Source organism: Carex rostrata, chromosome 24 (genome assembly GCF_964058835.1).
Source record: "Carex rostrata chromosome 24, lpCarRost1.2, whole genome shotgun sequence".
In the NCBI taxonomy this organism is placed as follows: Eukaryota; Viridiplantae; Streptophyta; class Magnoliopsida; order Poales; family Cyperaceae; genus Carex; species Carex rostrata.
The window spans coordinates 7,599,326-7,625,701 of record NC_135941.1 but is presented as its reverse complement, the minus strand read 5'-3'; the positions used below and the strand labels follow the sequence as shown (position 1 = coordinate 7,625,701).

At 33.9% G+C, this 26,376-nt stretch overlaps 3 protein-coding genes across 4 annotated transcripts; 1 reads left to right on the top strand and 2 right to left on the bottom strand.

Moving 5' to 3' along the window:
- The first annotated feature begins 7,510 nt into the window (after nucleotides 1-7,510).
- On the top strand, nucleotides 7,511-13,290 carry LOC144575397 (uncharacterized). Of its 2 annotated transcripts, XM_078325531.1 has the most exons (14): nucleotides 7,511-7,894; nucleotides 8,457-8,512; nucleotides 8,822-8,996; nucleotides 9,237-9,338; nucleotides 9,440-9,511; nucleotides 9,929-10,045; nucleotides 10,198-10,275; nucleotides 10,513-10,575; nucleotides 10,685-10,781; nucleotides 11,090-11,168; nucleotides 11,267-11,481; nucleotides 11,575-11,720; nucleotides 11,972-12,094; nucleotides 12,630-13,290. In XM_078325531.1, exons 1-14 carry the CDS (start codon nucleotides 7,808-7,810, stop codon nucleotides 12,780-12,782), a joined length of 1,563 nt encoding a protein of 520 aa, XP_078181657.1. In that variant the 5' UTR covers nucleotides 7,511-7,807; the 3' UTR covers nucleotides 12,783-13,290. The 2 variants fall into 2 exon arrangements, with proteins under 2 accessions (XP_078181657.1, XP_078181658.1); XM_078325532.1 differs by lacking the exon at nucleotides 8,822-8,996.
- Nucleotides 13,291-14,235: 945 nt separating this feature from the next.
- Nucleotides 14,236-16,291, bottom strand: LOC144575713 (succinate dehydrogenase [ubiquinone] iron-sulfur subunit 1, mitochondrial-like). The gene is made up of 3 exons (XM_078325951.1): nucleotides 15,847-16,291; nucleotides 15,052-15,331; nucleotides 14,236-14,553 (listed from the first exon to the last, which is right to left on the bottom strand). The coding sequence occupies exons 1-3, from the start codon at nucleotides 16,211-16,213 to the stop codon at nucleotides 14,385-14,387; spliced, it is 816 nt and encodes a 271-aa protein (XP_078182077.1). The 5' UTR covers nucleotides 16,214-16,291; the 3' UTR covers nucleotides 14,236-14,384.
- A 1,662-nt stretch (nucleotides 16,292-17,953) lies between these two features.
- LOC144575414 (uncharacterized) lies at nucleotides 17,954-21,596 on the bottom strand. Its single transcript, XM_078325552.1, has 5 exons — nucleotides 21,319-21,596; nucleotides 20,466-20,622; nucleotides 19,733-19,783; nucleotides 19,364-19,456; nucleotides 17,954-18,394 (listed from the first exon to the last, which is right to left on the bottom strand). The coding sequence occupies exons 1-5, from the start codon at nucleotides 21,465-21,467 to the stop codon at nucleotides 18,317-18,319; spliced, it is 528 nt and encodes a 175-aa protein (XP_078181678.1). The 5' UTR covers nucleotides 21,468-21,596; the 3' UTR covers nucleotides 17,954-18,316.
- Between the last annotated feature and the right edge of the window lie 4,780 nt (nucleotides 21,597-26,376).

Here is a 26,376-nt window from a genome sequence, read left to right as displayed (position 1 = left end):
CAAAAAAATTGAATCATCTGATATTGTGTGTGCTCACTCGATCATGGTTTTGAAGCATGAAAAACAATTGTATATTAATGATAAGCACATACTTGATCGATGGAGGAAGGGCAATTTTGATTTTACTCCTGCTCAGTGTCATGATGGTAGCAGTGTTGAAATTAATAGGTAATATTCTAATTTCTAAATGATTTATATTTTAATCAAATTAGTTTCCTCCCATATCTTAATGTTAGAAAAGTTGTAAAAAGTTATAATCATAATTTTTAATTATTATTGTTTTTTTTTGTAAAATTAAAAAAATGCAAACTTAAATATAAGTTGAAAAAAATGATACTTTTATGACATATCATGTCTAACTTATTTATTTTGACCAAAAGCTTGTGAATGGCTTTTGTTGCTTGTAAGAATATCTCTTCTATGAATTACTTATTCAAATAATTGAAACATATTCAAGAGCCCAATAAACTAAAAGGTCCCATTATTTATATTATCAAGCCCGAAGGCCCATAATTAAAATCAACTCCCATCTCCAATTTCCCCCGCCCCCATTTATACTTTCTTTACAATCAAGCTCCTGATTTTGTACAAGGTACTTTCACTTGATTATTGGATGCATTTTCATTAACAGACAGCTTTATTTTAATTGAGTGTACCATAAATGCCATTGTTAGCGGGGAAATTAAGGAAATTAGTATATTTTATTGTCATAAATCAATTCGCTATTGCTTTTCTCACATGTGGTAAATACTACATTTATATAGTTATGTCATAACTCAGATTTTTATCATCCAGAGCGTGATTATAACATTATTATTGCACTTTTCTTTGGCCCGTCAACTTACGTCGTCAACGGAAATGAAAATAAAATAACAAAACGAAGTCAGCTACAAAGCTCAGTAACCGATTATTTAACGACACACTTCTTTATAATTGACTTAATTTAACAACCATTCAAATAGACCGTATTAATCCATACAAATTCACATCAAATTATGCAGACATATTTCATCGGCGATATCACGTAGGTCTAGGTTATCCATAAAATAAGTCACATCATTTTCAACCATCGAACTCGACTACGACTAGAATTTCCCGCATATCGGTCCCGATCATGACTAGCAGCCCTTGTGTATCGAACAAATCAAATTCCAACCTCAAACCCGCTATCCCGTTAAATATGTCATTATAATCCAATATGCAATACCAATATTCAAATCAACCATACAAAATGAAAACACAGATTATAGAGAAGTCCAGTTATCTGATAGCGAGATATTCAGAATTTCAAATCAGATTGCAATGACAACTCAGAATCCGTGCGACGTAGTCATAATTCAAATTAGATATACAATCAAAGAATAATCAATATTTAGAAAATCTATCACAGTGTTAAGATGTATATTTAGTTTAAAGAACTTGCGACAATGCAAGTATAAAATAAATAATTAGATTATAATTTGTCAGTAAGTACAAATAGGAGATAGATACAAATCATACCGAGTCCAATAGTTTGATAAATTGCTGATGAGTTTGCCACAAAAGCAGGGTGAAATGAAAGAGAATTAAATAAATTAAGGAGGCGGTTATTATAATCTTAAACAGAGATCGGGAATGCAGGGAAATTAGTAGGAGGCAGAATAAATGAAAATAAATGGAACGGTTTCAATTAAAACACAGGAGGCTCCAATTTATAGAGCGAGCGAAATATAAGCGGACAGGGAAATAGCGAAGTTACTATGCATAACTGCCTTTTACAAGGCGTCGTTTCCACTTTTATTTTTTTATATTTACTGTCTAATTATATAGTTAATCAAAATATGTAAAGAGAAGGCGGCATAGACAATTAAATGTTCGAGATTACATTCTTATTTAATCACTGGAAAAAAAATGGAAAATAAATAATTGTAGCAATTAATATTTACTATAGTTTGTTCATCTACACAAATTAATTTATAATTCTTCAATTAAATAATGAAAGAAAGGAAATAAAAAGTATTAGTTTATAACCAAATAATTATAATTTAGATATTAGCAAATTAAATTCTTACTAGTTATCCCTTTATATTTTCATTAACACAAAATATTTTACTAAAAGACCAACGATTTTCTTTATTACGAAAAAAGAAACCTTGTAAATATAAATAACAGTGATTCAATTTTTTTGGGATGTTACAGGGTAGAATATATAGTCTACACATTTACAATCAAGAAATATTCAGGAATCCGAAACTTAAAACAGATACTAGTTTAAAAAAGGACGGTTATGTGCACTAAATATGGGTAAATTGAACCGATCTTTTTATTAATCGAAAATAAAAATAAAAAATATGGCGAAAGGGGATCGTTTTGGTGGAAAATCGAAATCTAGAAAAAATGAGATGGTTTATCCCGTCTAGCTATAGTGTCTAGATGGGATAAACCATCCCGTCCTGTTAATCTTGATCCTAATTAGCAATTTAACTTTAAAAAATATCTTGGACGGGATAATCACGGGATAGATTATCCCGTTCAGTACTGTAGCATTTTTTTAAAAAAAAAAATCATTCTCTTAAATGAAACCAAACCAAAAAAAAAAAAATACTATAGTGCTGGACGGAAAAATCTATCATGTTCAAGATATTTTTTTTTTTCTGCTTAAAGAGATTAGCGGAGCACTAATTTGGACGAGATGGTTTATCTCGTCCAGACACTGTAGTTAGATGGGATAAACCATTATGCTTTTCCTAGATTTCGATTTTCCAACAAAATAATACCCTTTCCCGATATTTATTTTATTTTATTTTCAATTAATAAAAAAATCGGGTAAATTGAAACCCTTTATTTAAAGAAGTAATACTTATCTATATTTTTATATGTTTTGTAGAGAAATGTAAAATTGACTCCCAAATTTTATAAAAAGAGCTTACATGTGCTGGCTCATCCATCATATTGAGTATTGACCTCCATCTAAAAGAAAAATAAAATGCCTCCATCGTCAAGTTTTAACATATCTCACATTAAAAACCTATAATGCACAAATACATTAAAAGCCTCACTCAAATTTTTTTTTTTTAAACATTTGTTTCATGTGGTCGTTTGGATTTTTTTTATGATTTTTTTTTTGTAGAGTTATGCAGATTTGATCATCAACTTAGACATTAAATTCAAAACTAACTAGTTGTTTTAAAAAAAAAAGATAAATTAAAATATTAGCATTTCATATTCGAAAACTTATGTTAGTCATCCTATGAGGGTTGATACCGGGACGAGTGTGGGACTGGAAAAGGAAAATCATATAATTAGTGATGACCATATTACAACCTTGCTCTAATATTGATGCAGGGACAGAGGAGAATTGGAGTGTAGGGATAAAGATAATTATTATTTTTTAAATACCCAAATCACCATAATTACTGGCGATTGAGAAACTTTCAGGGCGATTCTGTTTTTTTTTCCCCGAGAAAAATGAGGAGTAATTGAGTAGTAATTGAGAAGTAAATTGTTCATCAATTTTGTAATGATTAATATAAAATTGATATAATATAAAATCCTGATTAATTGACATAACAAAACAGAGACACTATATTAGTTCAACTAAAAAAATGAGGAGCATCCTTCTTTTAGACGAGTGTATATGAATGTTTCAACAATTGTACACGGTTTTACTGTATGATCCGTGTGTGATAAAAGAAATACAAATTTTTTCACATCATCGATATGTGTATTCCTATTATAATGCATCTCTATCTATTTTTTCAAAATCATTTCTTACATTTTTAAAGCACATGTAGGTTGTACATATATTTCTCTGAGACATCTCTCATAAACAATCGAGACTAGGATGAGAGATAAGGCAAGAGAGACGGTATTATCATCGAAAAGGCGATCTCTCACGAAGAAACTTCAAACGGGCGTATCTCGGCACTCAAGTGTCCGATTCCAGCATATGATCACTTTTTGGAAGAGTGCAGTCAGAATTGCAAAAAAATAAAGGAAAGAGTTTCAAAACTTAAGTTTCCGATTAAGATTTTTTTGGTTTAATTTTCGATTTTCTTATCATTTACCGTACTCTTTCTTAGCCATTGTTCATGTAAATGTGTGAAGTCTCAGATCTGAAGTTTTTTTGGTTATATTTTTATTTTTTTAGTTCACATATTTTCATTTTAAAATTTAGTTTAGCTTTTTTGATATTCAGATATAAAGTGTGCTATTAGAAAAACATATCACTTTGAGAAATTAGTTTAGTGTTTTATCAAACAAATAAAAAAAAACATACTCTAAAAAAAGTAAGTCCATCATAAATTCTGACGGTCGGGACATTTTTAAAAATAAAAAGACCAAGGGACGGGGGCAAGTTTGTAAATTTGTAATTTTTGAAGGATATTAGAAAATTTAGGCATGGAAGGAGCCATAATAATATTTCGGCTCTACAATGCAAAATATTGCAACGTCTAGGCTAACTCCAACAAAAAAAGAGAATAAGGCAATAAGTACACCAGAATTTTTGTAGTTAGCATTCTAATAAATTAAAATTTGGTCAGATTTCTTTTTTTGAAAACTTGGTAGTAGCTACCAAGGTTCGTGAGGGGAAATCGAACTCTCGACCTTTGGGTATAACAACTCTAGAACATCTTTCTAGCCAATTGTGCTACCTCCCCTTTCTCAAAATTTGGTCAGATTTCAAAAGTTATCAGCCATGGTCCTTTAGTCCGTGCATCAAATTAAACTAGTGCGCAGACTAAGAATGAACCCCAATTAATACGCATACTGCGTTGGCACATCAATTGTTATAGCTTTGTCTTCTCATGTTTGTGAAGTTTTATTAGAAATTAAAATAATTTGGGTACAACATTCTGTGGTTTCCTTAGAGACTTGTTACACTACACGTGTTATACTATTAGAAAAGGACACCAACATAATTTTGATTGAATGGATTAGAACTGCTTTGACGGAGAAATGGTAAATAGATAAGGACAAGAACAAGATTTTGATTGAATGGATTAAAAGTAATTTCTTCTTACCTTTGTCAGGTGATGCGCAATTCAATATGCGCACTAGATACGCACCAATTCAATTTGATATGCAGACTGAGGATACTTGGATGGTAGCTTTTGAAATATTACTAATTGAATAATCTAACAACTAACAACTAACAACCAATTAATAATCAAGTATTTAGTTCCAAACGAGTTGGAGTAAGTTAGAAATGAAATCCAATCACAATCAATATTAATTAATTAATTTTGATTTATTAGAGTACTAACTAAAAGAAATTCAGATAAGTACAATGCTGTTTGATCTAAAAAAGATAAGCTGAAAGGAATATTTTTTCTCCAAATAATGGAGCTGAAATTTTTTTCGGATCCGGTAAATCAAGCACACAACACAGACGTTGCAACTTTAAGGTCACAGAGGATCCGATATATGAGAAGGGAATGAGTAAAAAAGTGCTATTAGATCCTTGAAAAATCGGCTCCCTTCAAAATTTTCTTACAGCTCCTTCTATAGTTCTATACCATCTAAATCCCAGAGTACTTATTCTAATACCTTATATATTATTTTATATTAATTTCTGTAAATACAAAAGTCTGATTTGCAGCCTACTAACCCCATCCTATGGTCTTTCAATTCCAATAAAAGATTGTTATAGTGATCCAAGAAAATTTTAATTGGGCCCTACGTGGGAATAGAATCAACACTGGATATTCTACGCCATGTCCCATGTGCTTAGATTTGGAATAATTTATAAAGCAGAATAGCATCTCGCCAGTTGCCACCCTGACCAGTGACCACCGCAGCCTAGTAGAGTGAATTCGGATCCAGGGAAGTAACCTAATTTTTGGGTTTTGGATATTAAATAATTAGTCTAAAATTTTATTTAGTCTAAAAATTTATTTAATATTAATCTAATTTTATACTATTCTATTTTTTAAAGTAATATTATATTACATTTAATATTTAAACTAATATTATATTTAATACTATTTTAATCTAATATTATATGTATATAATACTAATAAAATATTTTATTTAATACTAATTGACTACGTGTTTTTTTTCGTGCCATTGCCCATAGAAAATCTCACTCCTTCCATTTCCTTTCTGAACGGTTCTTTTACTCAAAAACTTTTCGTTCAAGGAAACTGGTGAAGTCTTTTTTTTTACTTGTATGACCCGGGAACCACTCTTTTGACTCTGACAGCGAGCTCTTACCGTGAAGCTTCGCTTATTTTATCATTCCTCTACTATTCTAAATTTCTAATTATACATAACCAAATTACATGCACAGCAGTCGAGATATGGTTTTACGCGACTTCTTTTACAACATCAGTATCCAAAGTTTATTTATCAAATTAATCAAAATTCAATTCATACTTAACCAGCCAATTATAGATCCACAATTTTTTTGATAAGATCTAGGCAGACTAGTGAAGTCGATAGAATCTGTCAAGTCGGTTTGAGTTAGACTTATATTCTAAATGGGTATTCGGCAAGGGGTAGAAGATTAAATTTTAAGATGCACTAAGATGAGTCCGTTTGATAATAAAATTAATTAGAAGAGTTATTTTTTTAAAGAGGTCTCAAGTTAGAAAAAACCGTTCAAGTTATGTAGAATCAAGACTTAAAATAAGAACATCTCGTGAATATTTGTCCCAAATCAGAGGTGTAAATTTTTAAAAGAAGACATGCAAGCTCAGTATATATAAGATGTAAATTCTCCTAAAAAGAAAACAAAAAAAATACTAGATGTAAATTCAATGGAAATATCTTCATTACCTTCCCAATTAGATAACGACATAACGTGGAGAGATGGAAAGTAATAAATGATATAACTTTTTATAGGGCTGTGCTGTCAATGGATTGGATTCGAATTACATATGAATTCAGATTATATTAATTGATAACCCCAAATTATTTCATCACAACTCCCAACTGAAAACTGTGTGAGCCCTCTGCCCAACGAGTCCATATCCTCTAAGGTAACACAATATTTCGATTCAGATCTCGACCGTCGATCAGAATCAAGGCCAAACTGACCTCAGGTGGAATGAACAGGGCCGTTAAATAATTGTGCGGATTCTGATCTAAACATAAATATTCTGTTACCTTAGATGACATGAATTCATGCCAAACTGCCAGAACCGTCCGTAGCCATTGATGTCATGTGCATGCCATGCGTCAGAAATGGGCCCCACCAACTTGTCTCTAGTCTCTACCACCAGTCAGAGAACGTGCCGCCAAACCCCTCAGGCCCTCACCAGGTCTGTCGGAACAAACCAGCTCGGGATCGGCTGGTTGCTGAGACACTTAAACCGAGTCCTCTCCAATTGTACGGGCTGCATTCCAGGTTATTACAAGGAATTTCACCGTCTGATCTAAATCGGACGGTGTCTTATTATCTGAATCTTAGTTCCCTATTTTCTGGCAGATATGTTAATGTGCATAGCGAGAGACCGTTCTACCTAAATCGTACGGCCTAGATTACATTACGCCGTTGTTTTACCAATACCTACAGATACAGCGCCTCATTTTTTTTTTTTTTTTATTTAAAAAAGGTAACATTAATCAGGAAATTTAATAAATATTTTTGACGAAAAAGGAGGTTTAATAATTAATTAATTGGTGTAATTCATAATTTTCTCTGGCTTTCTTCTATTTTTTCGGCTTACCGCTAAGATCTGAACAGAAGCATAAGACAGCCTAGCACATTCCTGTAGCCTCTTCTTTCCTCGTTTCTCAGTTTCAATGGAAATTTGAGGGAAGGGCTTGGTCTTCTTCCATTTTTCAAAAAGGGAAGTAGCTTTCTAGCGAGCGAGAAGGAGAAATGGCGGGGCTGGAAGTAATTGATGTGGCATTGGCCTCTTTAAGTAGAGCTTTCTGCTCTCCTCTCGCCCGTTTTGTTCAGATCCAGGTTCCAAAATTTTCGGTTGAATTTGTTTGTTTTTCTCAAGATTTGCACGTATACCCTGCTAAGTTTATGAATTCTAATTTGTATTTTTTGCTCTTATCATTTGGAATCAGATCAAACAATAGTTTTCTAAGTGAAATTATGTTTTCAAGGAATTCTATGCATATGTATTCCTCAATTCTAGAGGAACATACTCTGTTTGCTTATTTTGCTTCAACTAGTGGTGTTTTTCTTGATTAGTTGGTGCTTAAAGTTGAAAATGATTTTGTTATTAAGCTTTGTATCAGTTTTATGGAGTGTATTAGCAGTACCCATTTATGCTACTCATTATTTGGTTCTGCTATGGTTCCAGTGAAAGGTGGTCACCCCAGGATGAGGGCTGGTCTGACAATACTAGCAGTACATATGATCTTACCAGTACAACTGATCAATTTTTCCAATCCAATATTCTTTTATTAAGTTAGATGAGTTATTGATGATGGATTTTCAATGTTATTTTATCACTTCTTAAATTTTGAACTTGCATACTTTCTGTTTCTAATATTCATTCACTATTAAATTTCAGGGATGTATGATTTGTTTGACCCTTGCTCTTGGGTGGGCTTTTGCTGCCTCCGTCAGGTATTTGTTATAAGACTGCTAAATTGGTAGTTTCTCTACTTCATCTGGTAGCATAAACGGAATGAACGGATCCTATACCAGCATGTAAGGATCTGAATCAGCTAGTTGCATACTGTTGATCCCACTTTCATCAGAACTTTTTTGTTCTAGTTTGTTGTTTAATAATGCAAATTGAGGCTCAATGAAGACTCATGGCGCTCGTTTGTGCTTAAATATTGAACCTCGGCCAAGAACCTGTGGCAGAATCTATTGAGTATTGACCATATTGTGGTGATTGTTTGTATGATATAAGATAATTCTTTCTGGCAGGAACAAGGCTAGAAGACGTATAAAACAAAGTATAAATAATGGTAATAGTTTTGCATTCCTATGCGACGACATAAGTGACCTGGAGCATTCTGCTCAATTGAACTTGCCTGCGGTATCAGTTGTCATGCCTTTAAAGGGATTTGGTGAACACAATATGCAAAACTGGAGAAGTCAAGTGCGTGATGTTTTACTTTCCATAATTTCACTAAAAGGCTCATATAAATATATAGTGCACTAAGAAGTAAAATAGGTTTAAAAAAAGAACCCTGGCATTGACCAACAATAGATTGGTACTAGGAGATGAAAATGCACTCCTAACCCCTTGATGCATATGTCAAACTTGATAAATATTGTATTAATTGTAGCAGCATTTCATATTTCTCCTGTTCTAATCTGGTGAAAAATCTTAATTCAGATAACTTCTCTTTATGGAGGTCCTCTTGAGTTTCTCTTTGTAGTGGAAAGCACTGAAGATCCAGCGTATCATGCCATTTCTAAGCTGATCTCAGATTTTCAGGTAAGATCCATTGTGTCCCTCCTCTTGTGGTATATAATAATTTTTTTATTCAGTTGTGTAATTTTGATTCTTCATGGTATATTGCATTGTATTTATTTCAGGACAATGTCAATGCGAAGATTGTTGTAGCTGGCTTGTCAATGACATGCAGTCAAAAAATTCACAATCAGTTAGTATGTAAATGACTCATCCCCTTCTAGACCTAGCATATTTTACTGTTTGTTGGAGTGCTTGATCCACCTCATTTTAATATCTGGATTATATTATACAATTTCAGATCACATAATTTTAATCCATATAATAGGGTTTAATAAATATTGCAAATTTTCTGGTAGGATCTCTGCTTCTTGGGTAAACAAAATTTAGAAAAAAAGGAAAAGAACTATGTCTATGCATGATATTGAATGACATGCTTGCCTAAATAAATGTTTAAAAATGATTGTACCATTTATGCTAGTGCTGCTTAGCTGGGTTTAACAGTTGCTAGATTACCTTTACTTTAACAATGTTGTTATCATTAGATTGAAAGGTATTGTTCTAGCAAGACATCGCCTTTTCTGGTATCTGAACAGCTTTTCTTTCTCTGACAGGTTGGAGTTGAGAGAATGAACAAAGATACTAAGTATGTGCTTTTTTTAGATGATGATGTCAGGCTTCATCCTGGTACAATTGGAGCCCTGACTGCTGAAATGGTGAAGAAACCTGAGGTACACAGCAATATTTCTCATGAAATATGAGCAACAGGCCAATGAGCGACTACTTTCTGTTCTCATTTATTTATTTCTCGTACAGAGTATACTATTGAGATTTATTAGTTTAATTGGTAATTCAGTAGCATACTTCTCTTCATATGTTGCAGATATTTATTCAAACTGGCTATCCACTTGATTTGCCTTCTGGAAGTTTGGGCAGTTACTGCATATATGAATATCACATGGTATGAAAATCTTGAGACTTCCATTCTCTGTCCTTTGAATAGCATTTTGTATACTTCAAATAATATACTGTAGTTTAGGAGAAAGCATGTCTGCTTGTCAAAATATTTTAGTCATGCATTGCTTAGATGATAGCTCAAAATATCCTATCTTTTTTCGAGATGTTGATGCTTGCTTATTAAACAGCACAACCATATCTAAATATTTATTATTTTATCTGTAATATGTTGTGACTACAGCCTTGTTCGATGGGATTTGCAACTGGAGGAAAAACATTCTTTTTATGGGGTGGTTGCATGATGGTATATCTCTTATCTTTTAGAATGTTTAAGTTCATACTCTATTATCGTAATAATCTAATTTCCCCGCTTCTTTTTTACTAATTATTTTCTAACACTAGTTTTTATGTAGATGCATGCTGATGATTTTAGAAAGGATCTGTATGGTATCGTGAGTGGATTAAGAGATGGTGGTTACTCGGATGACATGACCTTAGCAGCTATAGCCGGTATGTTCATGAATACTTTATTAATATTGGGGGCTATTCTGTCATCTTTTGCTGACAAACATTTCGTCATTATAAACCAAAAATTTAATTTCTAATTTTATACGAGACAAGTACTATTTTTGTGTTTCTTTGTTAGTACCTTCAGATACTGGGAATGATTTGTGAAACTTGCTTCCTGTACTGCTGCTTGAAAATATTTGGTCCCAAATTGTTCTTTGGAATATGTTCCTTTTTGCTTAATTTATTTCGGTAATCAATATATACTTAAGTAGCTCTGATATCTTGAGATATTATAATTATTTTCTTAGGGCAACATAAAAGGCTTATCAGTTCTCCATCCGTTGCAGTCTTCCCACACCCTCTTGCTAGTGATCTAAGTTTCTCACGGTATGCCAGTATTTCATCTTCCATAGAGATTGCTCAAAGTAGTCTCCATACACATTTCCCTTATTTTTATTTTCATCTCTTTCAATGTCTTGACACAGATACTGGAATTACTTAATGAAGCAGACATTTGTTCTTGAATCATATGTGTCAAAAGTCAATTGGTGGATGAACCGTGCACTGTTCACATCACACTGCTACCTCTCCTGGGGATTCTGTTTGCCTTATTTAATGGCAGCAGTACATATTGCAGTTGCCCTTCGAGCACCATCCTCTAGTGAAAGTTCACTAAAGGAAGCTGCTGCCTCATCCTGTGGTCTGTACAATATCATTGAATGGTTAGACCTAGATCTTAGGTAATTTGACTTCTTCTAGAAAAGTATTTATTGTTGCATTAATTGGTGATCAGGTCCATTGCTGGCTAGCTGTTTGTTAATTTGTACACTTGTGGAGCTCATATCAATGTGGAACTTGACAAAAGTGGAAGTTCAACTATGCAATTTGTTATCTCCAGAAGGGCCACAGCTCTCCCTCGAGTCATATAATTGGGGACTCGTAAGCATTTTCTTACTTTCCCTTTCCAAACATTTTTTTAGTGCTAATATGAATTAACCCTAGAACTAAAGATTTACTAATGAGTGGGCTTACTAGTCAGAGCCTTTATTTCTAATTATTTATACTGATTTATTTACGTTTCAATTTATTTTAGTCGGTTTACCTTCTTTATGGGTCCGAGAATTGGCATATTTTTTTTTTTCATGCATTATTATTCAGGATGTGACCTTGAGTTTAAACATTGCTTGTAGGTGTTCCTTGCTTTGTTAGTCGACAATTTCTTGTACCCGGTTTCTGCATTTCGTTCCCACTTTTCACAGTGTATAAATTGGTCTGGCACACGGTACCATTTGAAGGATGGAAAAATAAGAAAGGTATATTGAGTCAGTTCCTTTATGTACCTGTTAGCTTTAATCTATATATGTGTTATCTACTATTGCTCCTGGTCAGGTACAGTACCATCCCACTACTTCTAGATGTGGCAAAATCTGACCTTCATACCTGCCCAACCTGTGTTAAACCCAAATCTGATCTGACCTGATCAACATGCACTGTAATTCAACTTGACTGAACCTGAGGTGGCCCAGAGCAGGCTTGGAATACTAGCTGACACATACCTGACTAGATATCAAAACCTAAACAAACATGTTTGACATGACACCCCAACCTGCTCAACTGATTTGACATGAATAAAATGAACCATTCTTATTAAGTGATAACCTAAGTCTCTACTATGAATTATCTGATGCCTGGAATCTGAATCCAAACCGAACCATCCATTCGCCACCCACTAATATTTCCCCTTTTTACTTTTCTATAATTTGTTTTCTTAATTGAATTCTACAAATAGAGCATAAAGAGGCATGCTCAAGTCTTGACATAAACAAATATTTTTGGCTTATTTGGCAGATCGAAAGACTAAAGGAGAGTGGTTCAAACTATACTGACCTTGGATGGAAGCATCTTTATGGCAAAAGGATGGGCCCTCCTACAAAATCATTTCTTAGTTCTTTGTGCAGAACGTTGGTGAAATGGTATCAACCTAAGAAGTATGATGTCTAATAGAGAAACGTGCGTTAGTGCTATATATCTGTTTCAATAGATGGTGCAAGTTTTGAGAAACTGATCCAAGCTTCTATTCTCCATTTATTTTTTCAGTCTGGCGTTGTTTCTACTATTTATTGTTCTGATTAATTTTCAGAAAAATGCAGAATCCGTTAGATTCAGTTTTGACTAATTCTTGTGGGATTGGGATGTTTTTGCTTGTAGGTGCTTGTAGCATGTCATCTCTGTAGTATTGTTATTATATTATTACATAATGTGGTGTCATTGGTGAAAGTCAGTTTTAATTTAAGGTGGCTTTAGCCGCAGAATATCATTCTTTTTAAGGTTAAGGTTTAGAAATGCTACTATTTTTTTATTAGTTCACTTTTGTCTTAGGATTTTGTTGGTGGAAGCTAAATTTGAACATGAGATGGATAGTTTGCTTGAACTAGTAATTTTGCTGTATGATCTATTTGGTAAGTTATGATATATGCCTTTTATTCTTAAAAAATATGTAATTTTTCCGTGGTTTTTATGTTATATAGTTTAAAGGACGTTGTTTACATAGTGGGCTGTTATTTAGAGTGAAAGATAGATTTTCTTTGAAATGCATGTTTTAGTTGTCACAAGTATCATTTTTAGAAATTTTTTACTATTTTTTCAGATAGGTAGAATCGGACATAAGAAGTGCAGTGTCCCGGGACGGGACCCTCGCCTTCTTTACTCCCATTCCCATATGGAGAAGAACTGGAGACCTAATGTTATGTGGCCAAGCCCTAAAATGTTTCAATCCAATATTGTGCCAAAAATTGATTTCTGGACTTGATGTGTCTGTGGTCCTCAAAACGGGGCCGAACCTGCTTGTCTATCGTTCCTTCAAAAGCAATGTGGTTTATCTGTTCGTCAAATTGTTCAATTGATTAAGTCAGCTTCTAGCTAGATTGATCACATCAAGTCCTGAAGCTATGAAGATAAAGGTTAAAAGAGCTGAGGAATTGGGGTTCAACTGTTCATCAACGACGTTCCTATATGCATTAATTGCTGCCAGAATAAAAACACTCAAAAAAAGTATGGGACTTTCACAGGAGGAGGTCACCTCTGTGTGATTGGTAAAGCTCCTATGGTGTTGAACAAATCAGAGTCCTTGGGTCACAAAATGGAGTTCCTGATGAAGGAAGCGGGTTGTGGTAAGATTGATGTGGTCTGAAATTCAGTTTTGTTTGATCTGAGCTTGGAGATGCGTTGCGGCTCATCCCTAGAAACCTTGTTCGGAAGCTTCTCAAGTCAAAAGAGTTTCCACTGTTAAATAAAGCTTTTTCTTCTTTAGCAAAATCAACAGAACAACAGTTTCAATTTTTTTACACAACGGGTGCACCTCAAATAAATTAACACAAAAAAGATAACCGAACAAAAGCAAGGCCATAAACTCTCCATATTTATTCATTGGAAAGAAAAAGCAACAGAGAGAAATTGTGACAATTTAGGTCAATTTTATACTCACTCAAGTTCAACACTTGTTCAAATTGAAAATCCAACAAATTGGCTATCAACCGTAGTAACAAAGATAACACAATAATAAACTTCCACGCGCGTTTGATGTACAATTTTAAAAAGAAAAATCTACTTGAGTAGTTGCATTCGGAGCGTGGCGATTTGCTTTGCGGGGTTCAGTCCCTTGGGGCAGGCATGAACACAGTTCTTTATGAAATGGCAGCGGTAAAGCTTGAATTCATCGTTTATATCCTCCAGACGCTCCGCTGTGTACTGGTCTCGGCTGTCTTGTATCCACCTATAAAAAAGGAAAACAGGTTTCAAAGACATTACCAATAATTAGGATTATTTTTTGAATTTCGTTTAAAAAAAAATTACTAAAACATTTATGAAATTTAAAATAAGACAAGTTATGAAAGGTTTGTGTGAAGAAAATTTAAAAATAAATAAATATTTTTGTAAAATAAAAAACATTACAATATGTATAATACACATAATTGTAGATAGCATGGATTGGTATGTACTATGGATTAATATTTTCATTTCAAAGTTCAAACAGTCAATTTGAACCATGATCTTCATATAAATATGCGCTTGTACATCAAATTTTACATTTTTTAACAATAATTTTTTGCTACTTCTTTTAAATAGGTAAAAAACAATTTAAAAGTAGTCATTTTTTACTTATCTTAAATGGCAGAACAGCATGTACCAAGTAGATAATACCGAACCAGTACCACTGGACACATAATTTATGCCATAAACAAAACAGAATTATAAGCATGTGGACACCAACCTATTGGCATGGAGTAGAGCGGCGGGGCCGAGGTACTTCTCGGGGTTCCACCAATAGCTGGGACAGGAGGTGCTGCAGCAAGCGCATAGGATGCACTCATACATCTCATCCAGCTTTTCCCGGTCAGCCTTGCTCTGTGGAATCTCCTTGGCTGGCTGTGGCGGTGGGTCCTTTCGCTTCAGCCACGGCTCGACGCTCTTGTACTGATTGTAGAAGTTGGTCATGTCCACCACCAAATCCTTCACGACGAACATGTGCGGCAGTGGCGTTATGGTGCTTGCTAGTGTGGTTAGATCAAGAGTTAGTAACATATATGGTACAAATGCATGTAACAGTTATAACAAGGATAATGGAAGTGATCAGTGATTTTTCTTTAATTTCATTCTATTTTTTAATTCGGTTTTCGCTGATTTAATTATTCTTTGAGATAAGTGTGACAGTTTATTTTGTTTATCTCCTTTTAAAAATACAAATTGATAACAATTAACAAGCATATCAATAAAGCTCTTGTCTAATCAAAGAATTACAATTTAGGACTCAAATGGGCATGTTTGATTTGAAGGAAGACAGATATTTTAGGAGAAAAAAGGTCATATTTGAGTATTAAAAAGAGAGTTCAAATATCTGTATATTTTTTTTTTTTTTACTTTTATCATATTTCTAATAACAAAAATTTAAATAGCTCTTCAATCTCCATCTTCCCGGTCCAACTTGGACCGAGCACGAATCTAATTATATTCCGCCTCTCATATCATACATCTATCAGAAAGAAAAGTGTGAATGAATGGGAAGTACCTGAGCTCTCTTTGTTGATCTTGGTGAGGCAAGCAAGGCCATTATCACCATCGACATTCATGGCGCATGAGCCGCAGATGCCCTCCCGGCAGGATCGGCGGAAGGTGAGTGTGGGGTCCATCTCATTCTTGATCTTGAGTAGCACATCCAGCACCATAGCCCCACATTCTGACAAGTCGACCTCGTAGTTCTGAAGCTTTGGTTGGGATGGATGATCGGGGTCCCACCTGTAAATGGAGAATGTCTTTAGGATCTTTTTCGTTGTCGAGGAAGCGGTAGCTGAGGTTGACGAGTGACTTGACTGGAGAAACCGTACTGCATTGATGGCGCTGTTGCCACGGCGAAGGAGAGCACGCACTGAAGCCATTGATGGAATGTTTGTTAATTTGCGTGGGGTGAAGAAAAAAAAAACAAAACTTGGAATTGTTTGGAGGAATGCACGACCTAGCAAGGTTGCCCACTTGGCCACTTGTGATGGCATATACTGCCCTGGTTTAGCTGAGTACTTGACTTGATTCCAGGTTAAAAAGAGCGGATTTGGTTTCTAATTAACTAAAAGAAGTGCCCTGGTTTAGCTGAGTACTTTGACTTGATTCCAAGCTTTAAATCAGAACCGTTCTTTTAACCTGGCACGAATCTCAAAACAGACCCTCTATCGCTTTTATAGGCACCGGATTGATTGAGTTTGACTTGGCTGGAATTAATCTGGGCCGTTCGTTTATATAAGTTGCAATTACTATTAAATATATAGTTGTTTTTTAATAAGACCCTTGTAAACTCCGATATTCATTTTTTTTAGAAGTTCCTTATAAAAAATTAAACTTGCATCTCTTTATAAAAAAGAGTAAAATAAAACCTTGACACAGAAGTTATAATTTTTTCAAGATGTTCAGGACTGTTAATTTTACCTTTTATATTTTAACGTGGTTGTACAAATCTCACATGTTCAACATCATTGATAGCATGTCTGTGTGGTAGAACAACCTGAAATTTTTATTAATAGAAAATATATTAAATAAATATTGAGATTAGAGAACGTTTTTTATTTTTATCGATAAATAGGGAAAACGTGATAGAAAATCACAGCCTCTGGCTATTATGGATTATCACTGCCAGAGTTAGCACTTAATTAACAAGATTAACCATTTTAACTAAAATATAAAAAAAATCGGAAAAAAACCCTGTCCGCGATAGATTGGAACGACCGAGAAAAAAAAAATCCTATCCGTGATAGATTGGAACGGCCAGGCACCAAAAAAAAAAAAAAAATTTGTCCGTGATGAACAGTAACGGTCAGGCGTGAAAATAAATAAAAAATCTTTTTTTTTTTTAACCTCTGGTCATGATAGGCTATCACAGCCAGCCCTTTTTTTTCCACCTTTGGCTGTGATAGATAGTAACGGCTAGGGTTTTTTTTTTTTCCAATTTTTCACTTGCGCAGTTCATTCTATCAGTTAGAATAAATGGTGATTAATTAAGCGTTAATGCTGGCCGTGATTTTTCATCACGTTTTTTCTATATCTCGAAAAAAATCAAAAGCGTTCTCCAATTTCAATATTTATTTAATATATTTTCTATTAATAAAAATTTCGGGTAGAACAACTCTTGGAATATTTAAAAACAAAACATTCATTACCAAAAAAATAAAAAGACTGCGAATAGAAGGTCCCGCAGGAATATTTAAGCACTTGTTTTTGGTTTATCATTCCAATCAATAGCTTACTCGATTAGATCTTTCTCTGTTGTCTAAAACAGGGGGCGGAGAACATGGTATTGACCTTTTTCTAATCTATGTAATGTACAATGTACCTATATATGATTATTATATGAGAGAAGATTATTTTTTAATGAGAAATGATACCTTAAAACTGATATTTCCCGTTGTTGGTGTCTATGAGGTCAAACTTCGCTCCATTTTTTTTCCTTTCATACAATACAAGCGATCAGCAACCAATCCACTTAAGATAACAGGCTCATAATTTTAATTTAGAATTAAGTTGACTCTACTACATCACAAGGTGGGGGTCCCAATTAGATATTACAAATTGGATTAAAAATAAACCTTTTAAAGTTCTAATCACAAGTTATCAAAAATAGGAATCCATTCTAAAAACGTAAAGGTATTAAATTTCACAGAGATTCTAGAAACAATCCACAGACGAATTATGATCTACTAAAACCATCCAATAGCACCACAGAAGAAGGTTATCTTGTTTCGGTTTTACCAACTACAAATTGATACAAACATAAACTAAGCAACTAAAAAGCCTTTAAAGAAGTGCATATCAATAAAATCAATGTACTGTACAACAACATATTGAGAAAAGAGAACAAAGCCCAAAGGTATAGTTAGGCAAGTGGTTGCGCCTTGAGTATAAATCGCAACAAAATAATCAATGCCATGAGAAAATAGTGTTTTGTGCATGCTAACAATCTGTAGGTTGCATGCACAATGTTTGACCTGGATGAGTCAACTTTGGCCTCCAAATGTGTTAATGATGTGTGCAACGGTAGCAACCACAACACCAAGTATAGCACCCGCAAAGACCTAACAAAATTCACAGATAGTAAGATAGTCTTATTGGCCTTTTTGCAAATTGGACCAAGTTTTATCATATTGCACATGATGCCCAATATTTCTCTTTTCTGGTACTTGCAATAGCATCAGATATCTATTATTTTGGGGTTATTTGCAGATAATGCAACCCTTTAGAAACAAACTCAATCAAAGCAACACATGACTAATGTACCACTGGTTTTCATGATCTAAAACCAGAATTCTTCAGTTCATACGAAGTTGGAACCCAACAGTCAGAAGTTAGGGATTAGGAGAAGAAGCTATTAAGTTAGCTGCAAGTTTGCAAATAATCGATGCAGTTGAATTATCCATCATATGAATATAGACGTTGGGTGTTACTTGAAAAATGATTATTATACACTTTGGGCTCTGTTGCAACTGAGAGAAACCTTTGGTGGCATTGGCAAAATTCCCTATACCTGCCAGTACTCGTAACTTTCAGATTTAGCACAAATATTGTTAAACCACCAATTATGCTCTCTGTTGGGTATTTTAGGCCAATCCAACCCGTATTAGACTTAGTTATAGAAATTACAGCTGAAAGCACAAGCTGAGTAAATATATAGGACTGATTTCCGCTGCATTGTATTCATACAATATAGCTAACAACTCTTAATTGGATTACAAAGCTCTTATTTGTTTATTATGTGTATTAGCAATATTAAATGATTGGTACCTTTTAGTTACTCCTTTACGTTATTCTACATTTAGTGTCCTTTAAGGTAAAGCTACAAATTTAATTAGTTATAATCAAAATCATCCCTGAAGTATATAATTAACAGACAACAACTAAATGGTTCTATATAAAATAGTTGAGAACTTTAAACATGGTGTAAAGTATAATGAAAAGTAAGCAATCATATATACAAGATATTATTGTGTGAAACTTTTAACATAATGCACCAATAAGAATTTTCAAAGAAGGAATAGGATGCAAACCTCAGGAGGCGTATGACCAAGGAGTTCACGCAAGGGTCTCGTGTCAGCCAAAGGATGCTCAGTTGGAAGTTCAAGTACTATCTGATTTAACACCTGGAGATGAAAAATGAAAAGGTTCAAAATGAAATATACTTTCTACCGGCAGTATCTAAGAAATAAAGAAGCTAAAATCTTGAGATGAAGGATTGACTTGTAATAACAACAGCTTGTAATGTAATATTTATAATAGCAGATAATAGGGGATAAAAGCATTAAGAATTCAAAGAGATGAAGGATTGACTAATAGTAACAGTAGCTTGTAATGAAATATTTATGGTAGCAGATAATACGAGATAAAGCATTAAAAATTTAAAGAGCTATGTTTTTAACCTCTGCCTGTCTCCCAGCATGTAACCTAACACCAAAAGCATCATACATCACCTGTCCAAGCCGAAAGGAAAATTTAGTTGTGATGGGTTACGGGAGGACAAAAATTGCTTAAATAAATAAAACAGGTACTTAATCACTAGCCATCCAAACTGCTATACAAAATTTAAAACTTGATTTTTGACTTTAAATCTCATATACAGTATCAATATAATAATTAATTTAATTAATTTTCCCAACAATCAGCCATCATATAAATTTTCTAAAAAATTTACAACTCCGCTACAACCTGTCCCAAGCCAGGAAAAGGAGTCAGGTTCATGATAGGCTTGGTGAGCCAACAGTAAAAAAAACAGCCTCTCTATGAAAATGAAACCCTTACAGATTGGGCGGGAGTAGTACTAGAATGGGTGACCTCCTGGGAAGTCTCTGTGTATCTGATTCCGGTTGGGTTTCATTTCTAGCCTACCCCAACTTGTTTGAGAATAAAGGCTTTGAAGAGTAAGAAGAAGAACAATCAGCCATCATGTGGCCTTCTCATTACCACGTAACCAGATTCTTTTATTTGTTATTTAAAATGTAGCGATACCTAATTAGAGTAATGCACAAAATAACTTATTGACCCATGGGCAGCATGTATATTGCATAAGATAAGGATCTTCAATTGGATATTTACAGCTCTAATGAGACCATTTTGGTTGTGATTATCCGTATAAGAAAACTAAGAGGTACTCACAACAGCAGCCAGTATCACAGCTGTAGCAAAAAAAGAGCTGCCAAAACCCTCACTGAACCCCACAGCCATGGCAAGTGCAGTGACTGTAGATGAGTGAGAGGATGGCATCCCTCCTGACCCCACAAGTCTCTTTGGGTCCCACCTTTTCTCCTTGTACCTAAAGATCATAAAAAATAATGAACAATGTTGCACCATTTTTTCAATAACTGGTATGTTGTCTGTCGAATCAAGGCTTTCAAACCAATGGTTTAGTTGTAAATGACCACTCATTTTATCATAATTGAACTAATTGCAAGTTTGCAACTGCATCTTTTGTACTTCAGAACAGTACAAAAAGAATGTCTATGCAGAGCAAGCATTAAATCATGATTTTGACCACAGGATCTTCTCTATTACCAGTTAGCTAAAATGTGTTGTTGTGTTCATAATAATAATCTGACACCAACAAGAACATTGGCAAGCTCTTTTCTTTAATGAAAACAATGCACACTACTTGACATGCTAAAGTTGATTATATTTATTTTCGCTTTTTTGCCTTTTAATTTGGTTTGATTCCCTTTGCTTTGTGTTTACTGATGGTACACCTTTTGTTTTCTCAGACTTGGTTATATGCTGGTAACCATACACAGTTATCAGCTAAAATAAAAGTAGTTACTGGTATTGAATTGCTACCCTTCACTTTTCTTTCTTGATTTTCATTTGATTGGCAATTTAGGAGCAAATTTAGTTGAAGTACAGAATAATTGAACTTCAATTAATGTTACTTCGCTTCAATTCAATGGAAAACCAAAAAGTACTCATAGCAGGTGTGTACTGGTACGGCAGGTATCAGAATCCTCGTGTAAACACCTACCATGTGATGATGAACTTGCCAGTCTGAGCGATTGCGAAGGCGAGAAGAGCGGAGATGAGAGGATAGTTGTGAAATATGCCGAAGTGAGAGAAGGAAGAAGAAGAGGCGGAGGAGCTGCCTAGCTCCGAGTCGACCATCTCTCTCACCATTTTTCACAAATCCCAAGTGTAGAGAATTGTAGATTCCAGAAAAGGGAGAAGGTCAGGAGGATGTTGCCTGGTCGTATTGGATCGCTTTCGAATTTGGAAAACGCACCAACGAAGAATATGCCGATACAGAGAATTGAGAAATGCTTATTTGCGTTCTAATCCCCATGAAGGTTTGTTATTATTTAGGATGTTGTATACATCCGTAGATCAGGAGTTGGCTAATTCTGTCGTGGTTAAAGGTAAAGTAGTGAACTAGTGATAAATATTTTAGTTCAAAAGTCCGCAGAGAAAAGCTTCATTAACGGATACTCATGCTAGTTAGAGTGCGATGTGCTCATCACAAAGGATTGGTGAGTACATTTCCAAAAGTCTATTAGGTTGGCTTCAAATGATTATTCCAAACAGTTGAAATCTATTTATTTCATTAGTGATGCATGTCAATGCAAAATTTTGAAAATCTCGAATTTATTTAGTACAAGATCAAAAGGTTAAAAAAAGATGAAAAATTGATACATAAAACTAGTGAATCGAAAAAATCTGCCCGAGTCAGACTCGACCCTGTCAAACCGTGAGCCACCCCGAACTGGCTCAACCTTAGCTAGACCCCTGAATCAGTCCGGACTAACCTTAGGGTCGGGTCTAGCAAGGGTTTGGGCCAATTTTTTGAACTAGACCCCCAACCCGGACTGGACCAAACTTGGATCGGACTAAACAAAAACATACATGTTTAGGCCAGAAACAATCCACTATTTTTTTTTTGTTTAAAAAAAATCAGACCCGGACCAAGACCCGTGCTAATTTTGGACCAAGGGTCTAACACAGGTTTGGTCCAACTCCCCCAAATGGGACCCGCCGGGCTCGACCCTAGCTAACCTGTAGACCCGTCGGACCCGAGGATCGTAGGAACCGTGGTCCAGGCGGGTTCGGACAGACAGGACTCGACCCGTCCCATTTGGTAAACACTACATGAAACAACTTATAAAATAACTTATATAATGTTCATTTTTTGACCGCTTGACTTTGTATTAACAGAAAATGAAATACAAATAATTATAGATGAAAAACAACTAATAAAATATGAAAAACAACTACTACAAGATAAAAGACAATCAGAAAAAGATGAAATACAATTAGTAGATGAAAGACAACTAATAGAACAAGAAAAACAATTGATACAAGATGAAAAATAACTAGTGGATCATAAAAAACAATAAGTAAAACATGAAAGACAACCAGTACAAGATGAAAGACAACAAGAAGAAGATGATAAACTAGTAGAAAATAAAATACAACTAGTAGAATATGAAAGACAATCATTACAAGATGAAATACAACTATAAGAAGATGAAAACAACTAGTAAAACACACAAAAAAACAACTAGAAGAAAATGAAATACATCCAGTAGAATAAAATGAAATATAACCAGTAATAGACGAAAGACAATCAGTAGAACAAGAAAGATAACTAACATAACATGAAAGACAACTAATACAAGATGTGAAAGACAATTAGAAGAAAATGAAATACAACTAGTAGAAGAAAACTAGTAAAACATGAAAGACAACAAGTAGAACATGAATTAAAGATAACCAGAATAAGATGAATAACAATTAGAAGAAGATGAAAGACTACCGATAGAACATGAAGGATTGCATGTGCAAGATGAATGAGAACTAGAAAAAAATGAAAAACCGTTGTTGTAAGCAATTTACTGTGCTGTTTGGCTAATTTGCAAAACATATAAACATTAAATTTTACAGTTTCTCTGTTTAAGATGTATGCAGATTTACTTGTTAAGCCCGAAGGTTAAAGCAAGTCAAAGATATATCATGACAAGTTGACGTGACAACTTTTACAAGATAATCGAATACATGATTTACTTGAGTTATAAGGAGTGATTTTATACATGATGATACGATAGATGATTCACACGAGCCATTTAGATTGTTGGATATTGATGAGATACTGAATCATGAAGATTACATAAGATCATAAGAGATCAAGATCATGAAGATTATGAAGATTACACTTTACCATTTTATTTTATTATTTTTAATTTATATCCAAAAGTATGGTAAAGTAGATCTAAGGTTGCAATTGCCTGAGTCTAACTGTTACATAGCTAGAAATTTGATGACTCGAAATGAGACTACTAACTTTTAGTATATATAAATATATACTTAGTTACCCTAATGCTACTCTGTCGGATTAGAAGTGCATAATCCTACCGTGTAGTAGTGTCGAGTGTTGATCTATAGGGATAGATCTTAGTAGTTTAACAACACTAATACTAGTTTAACAATACTAATACTAGTAAACCGCATGAAGAATGTGAAGATCATGTTGAGTTATTCATATCGACTTCAACATTTCATATCTTTGACGTTTGATGATATGTTGGATTGATGATGTGTTTCATATCATCACATAACATTATCGAAATGTTTATGCTGAACAAGAGGTGCATGTGTTTCTTCATGCAGTTCATGAATTATCGAAATGTTCAACATGTTGATGAAATGATAAATGTGATGAATTATCGAAATCATCCAACATTATCGAAATGATAAATGTGATGATAATGTTGAACATTTCGATCATGTTGACTTGAGCATCCAACATATCATCACATTTATATGTAGATCATGTTAAGTTGTTCGTATTTTTCTTTTGTTTCAGATGTATGCTGGACATGTCGTGTTTTTGCAATACAGTAGAGAAGGTCATGTTATGAGAACACTGGATGAATTTAACTTGGAATGACTGGATTAAATATTGGGATGTTTTGATTGATAATTACAAATATTGCCTACGGACAAATTCGTATTAGTTCTGGATCAAAATTTATTGGTACCTGGGCCCCCACCTAAGCTAGCTAGCACCTCGATCTATTTACTAGCGTTCATATCATATATATCTGCTATCATTATCTACTTAGATTTCTTTCACATCACTTTAAATTTTTTTCTAACATTTATGTAGCATGTCTCTCGTTGCTCATCAATCCAAGCATTTGGAGCATAAAAGAAATCCGACATCAGCTTGTTACTGTCACTATCAGTATATTTTTTTTATTTTTCTGGATAATTTTATTATCGGTTTGAATTTGAGGTTTTTTGGGGATTGAATAAAACTTTTTTCTTTTCTATTTTTTTATTGGTTAATAAAATTATGTCTGTGTTAACTGTTAATTGAAAAGTTTATAATAATTTATTATCTATTAAATGAAACTGTTTATTGGTATAGATTTATGTAAATTTTCTAATTTTTATTATTGTTGGTAAATAAATTTTCAGTTAATACAGAAATTAACTATAATTAATAGATATAAGTTAAAACAAAGTTAGAATTGATGATGGAAACTTAAAATTTCTGTTTTTGAAACAACAATGACAATTTTGAAAATTTTTGTAACCAAATTTTACATTTGAAAATTTTGCCACTATTTTTCTTTTTGAAAATTTTCATATTTAATAGGTATTATAGCTGCACAACCAACAAGCTAGTTGTGCAGTTATAATATGCGCAATATGATATAAACCCATCCTTTAGTTGAGCAGATTATAGTCGTGCAGCTAGTTTGTTAGTTGCGCAGATACAATGTGTGAACATGATACTTTTGAAAATTTCCCAAAAGCAAGTGGCTTTTGGCTAACTTTTTTTTCAAAGATGGTAAGAAGAAATTCAAAATAAATAGTACTATCGATTCACTTATTTTTCTTAGATAGTTAATTGACACATATTTGCAAGTATTTTGCACATATTTTTCATAGAAAGTACAAAATAAGGTATTTGCTAATTGAGAATTACGTGTGAGGCTCTGACACTCACGTTAAATTAAGAATATCCAGCACACGAGGTTTAAATCCGAATTAGTATTTTATAATTCTAATTATTGGTGATCAGTAGCTGGAAGGTTCATACTTCAGAGAAGTATCTAAAACAACTCGCTTTAGACTTATAATAAAACAAAATTAATTGTCATTTTTAGACACTACTAAAGTGCTGACAAACAACTTCAATTAGAGTGTTCTATTAGGGTTTAACTACCCTCTTCTATTGTCATCTGGAGACACTACTAGTGTGCTGCAAAGATCTTCAATTGTAGTGTTGTATTAGGGTTACAACTACCCTCTTCTTTTGTCATATGGACACACTACTAGAGTGCTGAAAAGGCTTTTAATTGGAGTGTTGTATTAGGGTTTTAACTACTACCTCTTCTCTTGCCACATGGACACACTACTAGAGTGTTGCAAACATCTTCAATTGGAGTGTTGCATTAGGGTTGCATGCACCCTATTTTCTTACTATTTGGAGGCATTACTAGAGTGTTGTAAACACCTTCAATTGAAGTGTTCTATTAGGGTTACAACCACCCTCTTCTGTTTCCATCTAGAGACTATCAGTGTGCTGCAAAGAATTTCAATTAGAGTATGTATTATGGTTGCAACTACCATCTTTTCTTGCTATAAGGAAACACTACTAATGTGCTGCAAAGACCTTTAATTAGAGTGTTGTACTATAGTTGCAACTACCTTCTTCTCTTGTCATATGGAGACATTTCTAGAGTATTGAAAACATCTTAAATTGGAGGGTTGTATTCGGGCTACAATCTTCTCTTTTTCTTGCTATTTGGGGACACTACTAGTGTGCTGCAAAGACTTTCAATTAGAATGTTGTATTAGGTTTACTACAATCTTCTTCTGTTGTTATCTAGATACACTACTAGTGTGCTGTAAAGGCAATTGGAGTTGTATATTAGGGTTGCAACCCCCCTTTTTTTGCTATATGGAGACACTACTAATGTGCTGTAAAGACCTTCAATTGGAGTGTTGTATTATGGTTGCAAACACTCTTTTTTTTCTTGCCATCTGAGGACACTACTAGTGTGCTGCAAAGATCTTCATT

Coding starts and splice junctions, on each gene's coding strand:
- LOC144575397 (XM_078325531.1), top strand. CDS start 7,808: ATGGCGGGGCTGGAAGTAATTGATGTGGCATTGGCCTCTTTAAGTAGA. Junction 11,482..11,574: donor AGCTGCTGCCTCATCCTGTG/GTCTGTACAATA, acceptor ATTGGTGATCAG/GTCCATTGCTGGCTAGCTGT. Junction 12,095..12,629: donor AGGATGGAAAAATAAGAAAG/GTATATTGAGTC, acceptor CTTATTTGGCAG/ATCGAAAGACTAAAGGAGAG.
- LOC144575414 (XM_078325552.1), bottom strand. CDS start 21,467: ATGGTGAGAGAGATGGTCGACTCGGAGCTAGGCAGCTCCTCCGCCTCT. Junction 19,784..20,465: donor CTGTGATACTGGCTGCTGTT/GTGAGTACCTCT, acceptor CGGCTTGGACAG/GTGATGTATGATGCTTTTGG. Junction 19,457..19,732: donor ATGCTGGGAGACAGGCAGAG/GTTAAAAACATA, acceptor TTTCATCTCCAG/GTGTTAAATCAGATAGTACT.
- LOC144575713 (XM_078325951.1), bottom strand. CDS start 16,213: ATGGCTTCAGTGCGTGCTCTCCTTCGCCGTGGCAACAGCGCCATCAAT. Junction 15,332..15,846: donor GATCAACAAAGAGAGCTCAG/GTACTTCCCATT, acceptor TAACCACACTAG/CAAGCACCATAACGCCACTG. Junction 14,554..15,051: donor GCTCTACTCCATGCCAATAG/GTTGGTGTCCAC, acceptor CCTTTTTTATAG/GTGGATACAAGACAGCCGAG.